The following is a 15157-nucleotide window of genomic DNA, read 5'->3' as shown; positions in this document are numbered from 1 at the left end:
CAGAAAGAGTTTTGGTTTCTCAGAATTGTTAAAGTGATAAAGTAAAAAAAAAAAAAAAATGGACTCTGACCCACAATTATTTTAGGAAAAGTAAAAATTAATAAGAAATTGAAGAGGTGGCCATGAAAGAAATAAAATTAACAGAATGGATTATTTAACATGATTTATTTTAAGAAGTAAGGAGGACTATAAAAGAAAAGATGAAATCTAGTTTGCCAAGTAATTACCCATAAAAGGAAGTTTGTTAAGATTGAGTGGTTTAAGTTAGAAATGTTTAAACATAAAATTCTGCACAGGCCACTTGAGCAGAAATGGCTACCAAAGTGTGAAATGATGACTGAATAAATACTAAAAAAAAAAAAAAAAAGAAAAGAAAAGAAAAGAAAAGAAAAATAGAAATCCCTAGTAATGGAAAATTTTTATCATCTAAATACTCCCCAGAAAATTTTATTGAAAGCAGATCAAAAAAGCATAAGGTGTTTTTTTAGAGTGGATAGACAATTTCTACTTCACTGAATACATTACATGCACCAAATGAAAACTAAAAGGAATAATTATAAAATTAGTATTAAGTAATATGGTGGATGTAACTGAAGACATAAAAGCAGAGGTTAGAAACAGTGGTTACAATGCTATAGCTAAAGGTGAGAGGAAAAACAATTCATGCTGTAATATCAGTAGAAAGCTCTCTATATACATTGCCCAGATCAAAGGCCAGTCCCACAACTGTCTTAAAAAGACAGCAAACCGTGGGGGGCAGAATTCTCTTAGTGCCATGAACACAAAGTAACCACTTTGCCATATTTTGTGATTTAGCACAAAATAAGGGTATGCAATAAAGACTTTTCTATTAAAAACAAAACAAACAAACAAACAAACAAACAAAAAAACAACTTCATCAAGGCCCTTCCTAATTTTTAGGGCTTCTGTGGTACAGGATGTGAAATCTTAAATTATTATGAGGATGTCTGGCATAGCCAACAGCACCTATTAACTATTGTTCAAGACATATTAATCCCATGCAAATCTGGGACAATGGGACGAAGATCAGAAAGTGTTACCACAACGTTTTGAGTATGTGAATATCTTTAAGTCCAATATAACTTTAATTCTCTAAAAAATATTTAATTTAGTTTCTATTGCAGTGCTCATGAGCTGAGATATCGATGTTGGTCATGCTAATTTATAACCTAAATCCCTGAAAAATGATTCTGACATAAAAATGGACTTCGGCTTTCTGGTACTTCTGCATATTCTTTGTTCTACTTACAAGATTACCATATATATACCGAAAGGTATCACCAAATCTTCCCACCAACCGTTTGTTGTTAGGTGACCTTGTATTAGTATCTTGTATTAGTGTGGATACCAACTTCCCAATTACAGCCTTTCAAGCTTCCTTAAAATCTAGGACCTGAATTTTCAAAGATTTTTTTTTTCACATCTAATTGTTCAAAAACAAAAGGAGTAATTAAAAAAAAGAATATGAGATAGATTAATTGCTAAAGTCAAGCTTCAGTATGAATTAACAAATTTGTGTATGCTATTAAAAGTTAATTAGTCATACAGCAGTCACCAGATTTGTTCAACATTTTAGAAGCATGGTACAGATAGAATTATAGGAAGTTTTAGAACAAAAGATGCCCATTAACACACATTTCTTTCCTAATCCAAGTGTTAGATTACTTTTCTGACTCATGGTGAGAAGGTTTATGCAGGCAATGGGCTAAAAATTGATTCAGGAAGTAGAGAAAAATGTCTTCAATAAATCTAAAATGCTACACAGTATTATGGTAGTATTTTTCACTATGGAGAATACTGCCATTTGGAGGTAGTTCTAAATGTTTTTATGCATTTGATCAACATGTAATCATAAATAGGGTAACTTCTATTTTTTGTTCTCTATATATGTATTCATGGATATCTAAGTATGCATTTGCCCATAATTATGCTAGACTGTGATTAACTTAAGGTGGAGATTATTATTCATCTTTGTATTCTCTCATTTCTTGAACAGTATCTGGCACATAGTCAATGTGTGTATCTGGTTAATCAATATTTGCCATCTGACAAAATGAATGAATGAACCCATGAGGCATGGAGGATGCATGGTTGAACACATACGAATACACACATATAGAGATATGTGCCGTACTCATTCTATGAAGAATATACAGCACCATTCGTAAGAATATGCTTCCAGCTAGTTACCAGTCAGCCATTTCTCACTGAAAGTAATACTGATCCACCACGGGAAACACTTCATATGTAAGAACCACAGTAATAGGCAAATATTTTCTTCCTTCTTTCTTTTTGTTTCCCTCTTTCCTCACTTCCCCCTTTCATTTATTAATTCTTCCCTCTATAAAATCAGGTGATCACATTCTAGCAACTTGGGCATGTAAAATTTTTACTTATTCAGTGATATAAATTGTGTAATAATTCAGTTCTTGTCTCAGGATACAGACAACAAAGAAATGTTTTTCCTTCTATGACAAAAATTATAAAAGTGATGAATTCTTTGGTATGGAAACCAGTTATTGGTATTAAATTAAATAATTTAATTCAATCAATTAATTTAAATTGTTGTCTGAAACTAAAGTATATGCTGGGACACAAACAGCACAGGTGAATTTGGGAATCAGACAGACCTGTATTGTAATCTAGTCTCCTCTCCTCACAAAAAGGATGTATCCTTCAGCATTTCATCCATTTCAGTTTTTAGTTTATAAAAACGGAGAGAGTGAGTGAGCGATATTTCCTGCTTTGCCACACGTTGTCTGCAGATACAGTCTCATATGACGTTACCTTTGTTTTCCTCTTAAAGCCACTTCCTTTTTTACTGTATATGTTACCTTTCTATTTTTTATGTTTTCCATTTACTGCCTCAAAAGATTTTTCCTTCTTCACTTCTTTTTTTGGTGGGGGGAGGTAAATTGATAATTATAGAAGCGAAAACAAAAACAAAAACAAAAACAAAAACCTTCCCTGGGAGATTAAGTGACATAGGATGTATATAAAATTTAAATATCACTTAACTTAATTTAACTCAAATGATGATATTATGAATATTAAATTATTAAATTTAAAGACTGTATATATCATGCCAATATCTATGTAATTGTAATTGCTTATTTGTAATGCCCACTGGAAGAAGTATTAGCTTAAGCTTTAAACTCCTTTAACATAATGTCTTCTTTCTGTTACTAACTTACGATAAAAAAAGGAGAAAGAACGTATTTTCTTGAATAATGATAGTATGAAGAATCTTTATTTTTTTTACCCTTAAGTCAATGTTGCTAGTTAAACTGTATGTGCCTGACCCTTTTCTTGGAAGTGTATAAAATTAGTTTGGGATCAGGTACTAGGTCAAAGGCTGACTGATAGAGTTTTTTTACTCGTTCCAGCATGGAATACGAGCAAGAAATAAATCTCTGTTGTTAAAAGCATCTGAAATTATGAATTTTTTCTATAACAATAAAATCTGGGGAAAGTAGTCTAAATAGATAGGAAAAAAATTTAAATTGTTAAAGAGGTAGCATTAACAAATGAAAATATTATGTAGTTATATTGTGCTTAGTTTCTTTGTTTATTCTGATTTGCTGATTATATGAAGTCACATATATGATTATATGTTTCCAAATCAAGGGAAGATAATGTGACAACATCAAAGCTTTATAACAATAGCCACCCCAGGGCGCCTGGGTGGCTCAGTGGGTTAAGCCGCTGCCTTCGGCTCGGGTCATGATCTCGGGGTCCTGGGATCGAGTCCCGCATCGGGCTCTGTGCTCAGCAGGGAGCCTGCTTCCTCCTCTCTCTCTGCCTGCCTCTCTGCCTACTTGTGATCTCTCTCTGTCAAATAAATAAATAAAATCTTTAAAAAAAAAATAGCCACCCCATATATGTAACTCTGTAATAAATGTTCTCTGTTAAGCAGTGCCACTATACTCTCAAAGCAAAAACTGGACTTAAAATTTGCACAGAAAGATGTGATATCTGTATTGCGTGTTTTCCCCTCAGCACGACTAGCATGTGAAAGTCAGGACGAGCTTGTTACCTGGGATCATAAAGGATAGATACTGATGTGACAGCTTCTCTTCGCCTTTACTACTCCAAAAGACAAGCACATCTCCTATTTTCTGCTTTGAAAATATGCCAAGGGGCAGGAAAGCAAATAAGGAACGTGCAATGACCTGACTCTTGAAATGGGGACAATACAGGCCGCTAAAGTTGAATTGCTCAATACCCCTTCTGGAAAGTTGTGATCTGTTTGAAATCACTCATGACAAGTTCCTTGGGCTCTTCTCAAATATTCTCTATGGGGCCACAAGGTCGCTGGTCCACATGCAGGAGCGCTGCTCAGCTTGACAGCGAGACTGGGGAAGAGCAAACGGTGTAGTCTCCTTTCTGCAAGGCCAGTATTTTGAGAAACTAAGGCCTTAATTAGCTGGAGTGTAGAGAATAATTCCTATCTCTTTCAAATCTGTGACAGAAACAGAACTCATTATCCTCTTCCCACAAGTCCAGACAAAGGCTTCTGTAGTACCTGTACATTTCCTTATGTGTTTCTCTCACCCTAAGGACTTAGAAAATAATGCTGAACTTTTAATAAAATAATTAGATTGGAACAATCACAAAACCAAAGAAAATGACAAAAGACCTAATGTAGATCTTTCTCTTAATTAATGTCCCTTTGGTATTTATGTATTTGTTTTGCATCCTTCTGCATTTAAAACCTCTGTTTTACAAATGTTTAGGAAGTGACTTCCTCTGTGTGTTTTCTAAGGTAAATTAGGGCACACCTATTGTCCTTTTTTTTTTTTTTTAAAGATTTTATTTATTTATTTGACAGAGAGAGAGAGAGAGATCACAAGTAGGCAGAGAGGCAGGCAGAGAGAGAGGAGGAAGCAGGCTCCCCGCTGAGCAGAGTCCAATGTGGGACTCAATCCCAGGACCCTGAGATCATGACCTGAGCCAAAGGCAGAGGCTTAAGCCACTGAGCCAACCAGGTGCCCCCTACTGTCCTTTTTTTCTCCTAGGACTGGAGCTGGGTTTTACTTAATGTAATTCCCCTCCCACTAACTCTCCTTGGACTACTCCTCTTTTCTTTATGCCACATATCACCTCATTTTCAATAACAAGCACTTAAAAAACCAAACCAAACCAAAACAAACAAATGAACAAAACATCTGCACTTTATTTTTCATCTTCAGACTCCTAGAAGCCCAAATTATACCAGGTTCTGATCATTTATGTCTAGTGTATTACATCGGCTTTAAGATTTTCCTTTTTAATTTTTTTTTAATGTTTATGTTGAAGAACAATACTCTATGTTCTTTACATATATTATATTTCTTAATCCTTAGAACAATTTTAGAAAGTGCATGCTACGAGCATTTCCATATTAAGATGACAAAGGAGCCAAAGGAGAAAAAACTAAGCAAGCAAAACAGACTGCAGTCCCCAAGATAGCATGTCCTCTGTCACTTGGTTCTTGTGTGTCTTGTTAACCACAAACCACTTTTGAAAAGCCATTTTTTAATTGAAAAATATCTTTGTCTTCCTTTTCATTACAAACTGGGATTCATCTTTTAAATCTTTTTTCCCCCCCCAAACCTGTGGCTTCTTGTTCCAGCAGAGCACCCTGTCATCAAGACCTTTCTGAAACATTCAGATGATCATGGTACTCCATATTTCAAACATTGTCAGTGTTCCCCTATTGCTAATGGAATGGGTTTCAAATTTCTAGGTAGCTATTCTATGTTCCTCAGAATTATTTTACTGTGTAATACTATTGTTCAATGCTCCTTTATTAGCATAATTTACTTGCCCAGCTACAATTCCCAGAGTCCCTGCCATATTCCTTCTTCCCTTAATCCCTTCCCTCAAATAGACTCAGAGTCCCTCAAGGGCAGGGGCTATATATCCTGACTTTCCTCTTCTTCCCTGTCCATTTTTGGTAGAGACTTCCAGACTAAAAACAATAAACAAACAAAAGGCAAGGAGAAGAGAGAACAAAAACAAATAAAATTATGTTCTTCTAATAAGTTAAGATGGTGAATTAAGCCTATTTAGTTTTTGTAGAGAATCATTTAACCTGAGTTTCAGAGCATTCAGGAAACACCCCAGGGTAGCATTAGATGGAAATTATGATAAAATCAATCATTTTTCTATTTTTTCTGACTCTTGCAGTTTTTGAAAATTTAATAACAAAGTAAGAGTGGTATTACTATGATGATAGTAATATCACAGGCTGTCAGATCTCACAGTACAAAAAGACACCAAGATACTATTTTTTAGCAGCATTAGCTAAGAACATACCACATGCAGAATGTGTACTAGCTATTGGGGCAAAATAGATAACTCATATACAACTTCTTACTTGAAGGAATTTACAAACTACCAGAGAGAAACAGACATATAAATTTAAAGGGGCCGTGGAGTGTACAACAGGCAGCATTCCCAGGCCAGTTTCATAGAAATATGTTCCATGTCCAAAGGCCACACAAAGATGAGAGGTCAATTCCATCCATAAAATACGGAATGTCAGGGAGGAGTATGAGCAATGTTAAGCACACAGATATTCTCACACACACATGATCAAAGAAAGGAGATAATTTCATGGAAAACCATTTTTCCTAAAAAAAAGATGAACAAAAACCCCAGATACCCATATAAATCTAACAAAACCAAAAAGAAAAAAAAAAAGGAAAAAGTATTAGATTGGGGGAAAATTCTCATCATATTTTATTTTTAGCTTTTGTATGAAATGAACAAGTAAAACATAAAAACTAACATTGTCATCTTGTTTTGACCAAATGGAGAATTGTTCTGCTATGGGCAAAAAGAAATAATATATAGTATAAGAAATATCTTGGAGTTTTGTCATTTTGAAAACAGTCATTGCCTGAATTGGTATGATTTCAAAAGCAATGCACTATCAGAGATCTTTTTGGTTCTCCCTTTTCAGATGACACAAATATTTTTAAAAACTGCCTTTTCTCTTCTCTTCTTGGAAAAGAATACAAATTACACAGATTACTATTTTAGAAAAGTAAATATTACCCAAATTCAACCAATAATAGATAACTATTTGCCTTTAAGCTATGCAAGTCAAATATTATTGTATTTTGTTCATTGATAAACCCTTTGGTGCCTAGGATGTTGTCTGGTTTATAGTAGGTGCTCAATAAGTGGTTGTTGATGAATGGGTATAGGAAGAGAAGATTGACAGTATATTTGTTCTCTATAAGGGTAAAATATGAACCAATCAAAGGTCGTACACCTGGGATTCTAGCATGAACAGATTTTTTATTATTTTTAATATTGCTGCTAATGGAAATTTAGTCTTTTCAGTGTCTTCATATGTATCTTAGAAGGATTTGGGGGAGAATTTGTGTCTGTGGTTGTGACTCCAACACAATTTTAAACCTGATTGCAAACAAGCAAACAAAAAAGAAATCAAATTGGACTCAGATTTAAAGATATTGTGCCATATAGACTTAATATAAGTGAACACTTAGTCCAAACATCACTTTATAGACAAGGAAAATGTGACACAAAGAGTCATTAGTCAATTTCTCAAAATCATAGCTAATTTCATTCATAAAGTCTATATACTTTTGGACCCAATATTTCCACTTCTGGGTGTTAATCCTAGAAAACTATCGAGAAAGTACAAAGATAGTTGCATACATGTTTTTATCTTTGGAAAAAAGTTAACAAAAGAACATAACACAAAAACGAAACCACATACCTAATAACTGAATGATACATGGCTGTAAAGTCGGAAAAATGCAGACAATGGAACACTGGACAACAACTAAGAATAAAAGCATCTAATTATATATGTTGACATGAAATGCTGTTCAGAATGCTACAAACATGATTTAATTATTGGAAAATGAAATGTGTACTCTAAATATTGCTGGAAGACAACACTGTGGAAGTAAGTCTATGTTTTAAAGAAAGTTAAATCCAATATAAATAAAAGTCTGGCCCTAATAAGATATTTTACAAGTAGGAATACACTATTAACTTGATACTGAGTTGAGTAGTTCTTCACAGTATTAATAGTTTCTAACCCTCACAACAAAAGTTATAAAGCAGCCCAAATACTGGCAAAATATATACATCAGAATTTTTAAAAAACTTGGTTTTAACAAAATGTGATGTACTTACTTTAACCATAAGTGACTTTTAATCTCACAAAACAAACTGAGGGTTGCTGGGGGGAGGGGGTTTGGGAGAAGGGGGTGGGATTATGGACATTGGGGAGGGTATGTGCTTTGGTGAGTGCTGTGAAGTGTGTAAACCTGGTGATTCACAGACCTGTACCCCTGGGGATAGAGTATTATGCCTCCATCAGAAAGGATGAATACCCAACTTTTGTAGCAACATGGACGGGACTGGAAGAGATTATGCTGAGTGAAATAAGTCAAGCAGAGAGAGTCAATTATCATATGGTTTCACTTATTTGTGGAGCATAACAAATAGCATGGAGGACATGGGGACTTAGAGTGGAGAAGGGAGTTGGGGGAAATTGGAAGGGGAGGTGAACCATGAGAGACTATGGACTCTGAAAAACAATCTGAGGGTTTTGAAGGGACGGGGGGTGGGAGGTTGGGGTACCAGGTGGAGGGTATTATAGAGGGCACGGATTGCATGGAGCACGGGGTGTGGTGCAAAAATAATGAATACTGTTATGCTGGAAATAAAAAAAAAATAAAAAATAAATTAAATATTAAAAAAAAAAAAAAAATCAAAATTTTTACTTTTTTTTTAGTTACCAAAGCAGGGAGGGGTCAGGGAGCAAGTGAAATAGGTAAAAGGATGAAGGACAAATTTCCAATAACAAAATAAGGAAGTCATAAGAATGTAATGTACAGCATAAGGAATATTGTCAATAATATTGTAATAACTTTGTATGGTGACAGATGGTAACTACCATTATCATGGAGATTGTTTCATAGTGTATAAAAATATTGAATCACTCTAATGTACACCTGAAACTAATAGAATATTGCATAAAATAATTATACTCCAATTAAAAAAATAAATTCTTTTGTATTACCCCCGCCCGAAAAATCAAAATGTTTGCCTAATAAGCATAAAAAATTCCTAGATTTTGTGTTTTTCTAGGCTTTTCTGTGGAGTTTTCTTTTTCCTCTACATATAGTAATAAGAGAACATGGCCAACAAGAGACAAAAGTGAAGGCTTTCAAAGAACAAATGTATTCCTTAAATTGAAGGATACAGTAATAAAATTTCTATATGAAAAAAAAAATCTGTCTCCTTCATAGATCTCAATACTTTATAGACTTTCCAAATGTATATAAGCTCTGCACATTCAAATAGTTTTCCACTCTATGAAAAAAAGAAATGTACTATCAACAAACAAAAGCAAGCACTATATCTTAGCTCTTAAATCAATTTTTTGTTTCCTGTAAGGCTTTTAGATAAACTAGTACATACTATCTTTTCATTAAAGATACATGGCCACTACCAATTGAAATCTGAGGCTGAAATCCATGTTTCCAAAAAGCTCCCCTTATAAGGAAAATCAACCACTAGAAAGATATCCCAAGGGCTTAATATTCTCCTGTCATATAGAGCTTTCAAAACATCTCCCTTAATGGCCATCCAATGGCAAAATCCAATAAACCAAAATTTATAATTTTTATCCTCCTTAAACTATCTAGAGTTGATCTATATTCTTTTCTATTTTCCTTTCTTTTCAAATTCTTTTACACTCTCTACTCCTTTGACTTGGAGGAATCTACTCTTGGACAAGTTCCCCCCAATTTCTATTTTTTCTCATTTGCTTCTGCTGATTCCTTTGTAGCACAGAATCAAACAGCGGTATTTCCTAGATCCTTAATCCTCTACTTTTCTTTCTGTAAACCCACTCTTGTGTCGTGGCATAACATATACTTCATCAATTGACCCCAACATATCTCTCTAGTTTTCTCTCTTCCCAGTTTGCCATGTAGGCTATGTTCTGTTCTCAATAACCTATTCAGACCTATTCTGAATATTCAACAATATTCAGACCTATTCTCTTCCTCTTTCAAGAAAGGTTTTTAATCATTTCCCATCTGTACAAATACTACACTTTTTTTTTCCCAAAATACTATGAAAATATCACTTCACCTATAAAGTTTTTCTCTCCCCAATAAGAAATCATTAATTGATCTCCATTGAGATATTTTCCTATAATACTTTGGTTACATTTCTTTGTTTGTTTTAAATTTTTTATTTAACTTCCAGTTAGATAATGTATAGTGTAATGTTGGTTTCAGAAGTAGAATTTAGTGATTAATCACTTACATATAACACCCAGTCCTCATTACAAATGCCTTCCTTAACACACATCACCCACTTAACTATTAAAACAATTGTCAAATGGAATTTTAAGGTTTTTAAATCCATTCATCTACCAAAATAAATTTTAAATTCTTCAAAGTAAAAATCACGTTGGAGTTAGTAGAGTGTAAAGAAAGTAGTACAAAGTAAGAGTTACAACTGGGGCATGAACTTCAGAACCAAGCAAGTATCATCTGAATCTCAGGTATCCGTAGCTTCCTAGTATATAACCTCAGAGTTATCATCTGTGAAATGGGGATAATAATTACATCATGATAATGATAATGATAACATCATAATATCCCAACTTTATATAAAATATGTAAAGTGCCTAACATAGTGCTTGGTAGAAAGTATTTGCTAAGTCAGTTTTAGCTCTTACTAATTATTCTTCCAAATTTACACAAGGTCTCATTCATCTTATGTTATCAATAAACATTTGGCAAATGGATTAATGAATGGATGATAGCAGAATATCATTATCTCTCCTATGCTTCTTTTATAGCTTAAGTAATTTGAGGGATTCAGTAAGCATTACTGCTACCATCAGAATAAATTTTAGGTTTTAAAAAACAAAGGTGCAGACAAAATTTCCATAAAACCAAATGCATATAGAGATAACGACAAACATACACAAAAGTAAAATGTTTTTGTTCTAAACCTTTCCAATTAAGTTATTTTTCCTCACTGAACTTATGAAATAGGCTTATTATCAGCTTGGAAGGTGATAATCAGGGGCTGGGCGCCCCTGATGATACTTCGTAAGAGTAAAAAATGGAAGAGAACATTATTACAGGCTGCTACTCCCATGAGAGATATCGATTCTGGGAACACAGGAGCATTCTCTTGGCAGACATGTTCCTAGACCTATTTATGGGGAGGAAGAAGTGTTGGTCTGAACTGTTATATATACTTTGCCTGGACATAATGAAGAGGGACAAGAATAATGAAGACTGGGCTCCAGAACAGTCATTACTATTGTCCCAAACATGAAGTATCATGTATACATGAAGTATACATCAATGTTTAGCCAAGGATCATTCTGGACTTATTAACTCTGAAATACCCATGAATTCATTGCCCTTGCTCTTCTACCCTCCAGTCGCCCTATGCAGGCTCAAGCACCTGTCACTTTTCTCCTTAAGTGGTGCCAAATCTTCTCATGTGGAGGGAGTCCCAGCAGCTGATCTCCAGGGCTCTCCCCACATGCCAATGAGCATCACCTTCAAAAGCCAACTCCTTCAGCTCAGATCTCTGATCTCTGGCTATTCATTCTTTTTGGGATCCTACGTAATCCTCTAACTTTGGCATAAATAGGATTCTAATTTACTATTTCAGTTTTATGTCTTCACACCCCACCCCTTCCCAACTACAGACACCCTTCAGTCTAACTATTTGCAGCCACTCACACAGTTCTGCAAATAGGCCATTAAGTCTCACATCCATGTCTTTGCTTATATTATTCTTCCTTTTCAGAATGCTCTTCCCAACCTCACTGAACTTCATGAAATAGGTGAACCACAAAAAATCGCCATTTCTATAAACCTTCCATTTCTGTTAACAAATCACTTGCCCTGCTATGACTTTATTGCCCTCTCTTTTTTCCTGTGTTCACACCTACATTATTATAGGTTAAGTTGTTGTTTATAAATTTTTCACCCCATTAATTAATGGGCTTCTTGATGGTGGGTTTTAATTTAATTCATCTTCACTTGTCTAGGATTTAGCACACTTTCAGGGTCTACAAATATTTGCCGAATGGCTGCAGGAATTTAGGGTGGAGCCAGGTTGAGGTAGAACTGAAGAAGAGTCTCCTCTGTCTTCACTTAAACAAGATACAAACCCGAGTGTGACCTGAGAAGTGAATCAGTGCCTTAATAGATCAGTTTATATACATTTTGTAGGCTAACATTTAAAGTATTACTTTTGGATGTAGTCTATATAGGAATATTGGTTTGACGTATTCAAATATCTTCCAGGATAAAAAACAAAAAAACAAAGAATACCATTTTTTTCCTATGTGCTTACTTTAATCAGTTGCTTTTTTTTAAAGTATGATCTAAAGAATGACATTTTCTTGAATAACAATATCGATAATTTGTGAACAAAACCATGGAGTTTTGATAATGAACCATCTGAATTTCAATATAATTGTGCTTAAAGACTATTAATAAGTACACTGTGACACCACCCTGGGGCTGCCATCAGGTACCAGGCATGGCCTCTGTTTATGACACTAGGTATTATGGGCGATGTCACATATAAGCCATCTCTAAAGCTCAGATACAAAGTGCAAAAATTACTTCCGTTGTGATGAACATCGATAATTACCCCAAAGGTGGCCCCTGAAATTTCTCAGAGGTAATGAGTTTGTTTGTTATGGACAAAAGGAAAAATTTAAACTATTAGGAAACCAAATTTTTACCATGTACCTATTTCTTCCATGAAGAAATCTTTCTGGTTAAGGAAAGAGTGTTCTCAGTAAAAACATGGGAAAGCAAATAATGTATTATTTCATCAGTACTTGAAATGGACAGTCAGTTACCAAATAAAAGCCACTATTCCAAATACAGTACAGACTATAGCAATAGTCTAAAAACACCTGCTTCTGTACTTCCTTAATTAAAAGCCACTATTCTAGCAAATGTGTTTTTATTAGGCAGTTCCATGAGCTTTTCCATTCCCTCCATTATATTTCCAGACACTCTAGCTGACTGTGGTGCATACACTTGTCGGTGAGCGAAGCAAAGGTTAAGTGTGTGTGACACAGATGAGCCCTGAGATTAAGTATACACTGTGAAATGCATGTGGATGTTCATGACTTAAACCAATGAACTGTGGCCTGAAATGATGTCACACGAAGCGCAGTGGTAAGTGGAAGGTTAAACCTACTTGCATCTTGGCTCATTAAACGCAGTTAAAGTGCAAATCCCCTCATTCTGACAGTAGTGATCACAAGGGTTCTCTTTCTGGTCACAGCGCTGACTTTTAAACCCCACAGAGCATCTGCAGAATTTCAGTAAAATACAGCTAAATAAAGCGTCTGACTTTTTTTTCCTAAATATGTTTCAAAATTATTTCATACAGAGATAGTAACATATGAATCAAACTTCATCAGGTATGCTCATTTCTCTCTCATTCACACTCATCACATGCTACTTTGACAAGATGGGGACAGAACGTGGATGTGGATCCTATGTGGATGTCATCCTTCTAGTCAAGCAGTGATAAAAGAAAACTCAAAATAGAAACCACGTAAGTGGAATGGTTTTATTTCAAGTTGTCCATTCTGGACAGAGGGAAAAATACTAAATTCTAGATTTTTCTCATGAGCAGAGAATCTCCAACACTTTCCAAATGTTTAGAAACCCAGATTCAAGTTAATGAATTCCAAAGTGGACACAGGATTAATAGGCTTACATAATACAACATTTTACACCTGATACAAACATCAAATAGCATTATACATTTGAAAACATACCACAAGTTCTTTTGGAAAGAATGGTTGTAAGTACCAAGTGTTCGTAAATATGATTATGCCTGGGTTTCCCATATCTGAATAAGGTCAATGAAATTAATTTTCCCTGGCATTTCCAAGTTTAAAGATCTATGAATGTCTTTAATGGGTATGATGCTAAGAATTGAATGAGCTCTTCCTTATGAAATTACCAGTAAATTGATGAGGGAGGAGATTCTACAGCATATGAGCCACTAAGGAATAACACTTGATCAGAGATGTCCATGAAACATTCATTTAAAATGTATTATGCCCCCCCCCCAATAAAATGTATTAGCCCAAGAAAGGAGAACAATAGAGGAGGGATTCCAAGTACATACAAAGTCATTCCACAAAATGCCCATAACATCCTATAATACTCACAGACACACAGGTACATTTGTCTCAGGGTCCAGCTGGCATGTGCCACCATTGTAACAGTAGCCATCACATAACTGACAGCTAGAGGCAATCTTTCCATTAGTGCAGCTGCAGCAACAAAGAAGAGAGAGATCTCATTGTTACTGGCATCATTATTGTTGAAAGCTGACATAAACTCTCTGCAGATGAGAATATTCATCACAGAGGAGTAATGGAATGCCTGGCTAAAAGGAAGTTTTCAGAAAGACAGACGTCCTGGAGGCAAATATATATATATATACACACATATACACATACATATATATATATATATATATATATATATATATATATATATATACGTACTTTTTTTTGACAAAATGATGACAGACAAATGTTTTCTTTTGGTAATTTTCAAATTTTCAACCCATTTGCTTAATATAAAATTTTAATATCATTATATATATGTGTGAAAAATATGCTTTAATGTCTAGCACTTACACTGCAGGGAAACATTAGCATCAAGATCCTATTCCCTTTTCATATAACCAGGGCTTTGTGACATCAGTGTGAATTATAAACCACATGATCTAATATTCTGGAAGCAAATGCTTCAGCTATTTCTTGTAAACTGGAAAATCTGGTAAAAAAAACTGTTAGGAGTTTTAGATTCCAGGTTTTATAAGAAAGTATAGGGTTATCTGGTAGTCATTTTGTCCCACTGCTTCTCTTTGATTATGTACTGTAATTAATGCCATTTTTTTTACTCTGGCATATAAAAAAATCATGCAATGTTCATTGCAAAAACAAACAGTAGTGTACTAGGAACAATATGTAGTCTGGCAACAAGGTAACAAGGTAGGGTTTCTTGGAAAACATATGAAAACAACTCTAATTTATAACACATTACATGTTTGAAATAAGAATGAACACTTC

The 15157-nt window shown here is 34.6% G+C and overlaps 1 protein-coding gene across 3 annotated transcripts in view; it reads right to left on the bottom strand.

Moving 5' to 3' along the window:
* Positions 1 to 15157, bottom strand: part of LRP1B (LDL receptor related protein 1B) — a 1969831-nt gene that overhangs the window by 23006 nt on the left and 1931668 nt on the right. For 2 of the 3 annotated variants that reach the window (XM_032356230.1, XM_032356232.1), the window contains 2 exons: positions 14246 to 14350; positions 13258 to 13371 (listed from right to left, as the gene is read on the bottom strand). In XM_032356230.1, coding sequence (XP_032212121.1) covers positions 13258 to 13371; positions 14246 to 14350 — 219 coding nt within the window. The remainder of the gene's footprint in view (positions 1 to 13257; positions 13372 to 14245; positions 14351 to 15157) is intronic. The other variant, XM_032356231.1, reaches the window with a different exon arrangement.

This window comes from Mustela erminea, chromosome 8 (genome assembly GCF_009829155.1).
Source record: "Mustela erminea isolate mMusErm1 chromosome 8, mMusErm1.Pri, whole genome shotgun sequence".
NCBI classification, from domain to species: domain Eukaryota; kingdom Metazoa; phylum Chordata; class Mammalia; order Carnivora; family Mustelidae; genus Mustela; species Mustela erminea.
Note: the sequence above shows the minus strand (reverse complement) of the source record. Positions and strands in the feature narration are given on the sequence as shown.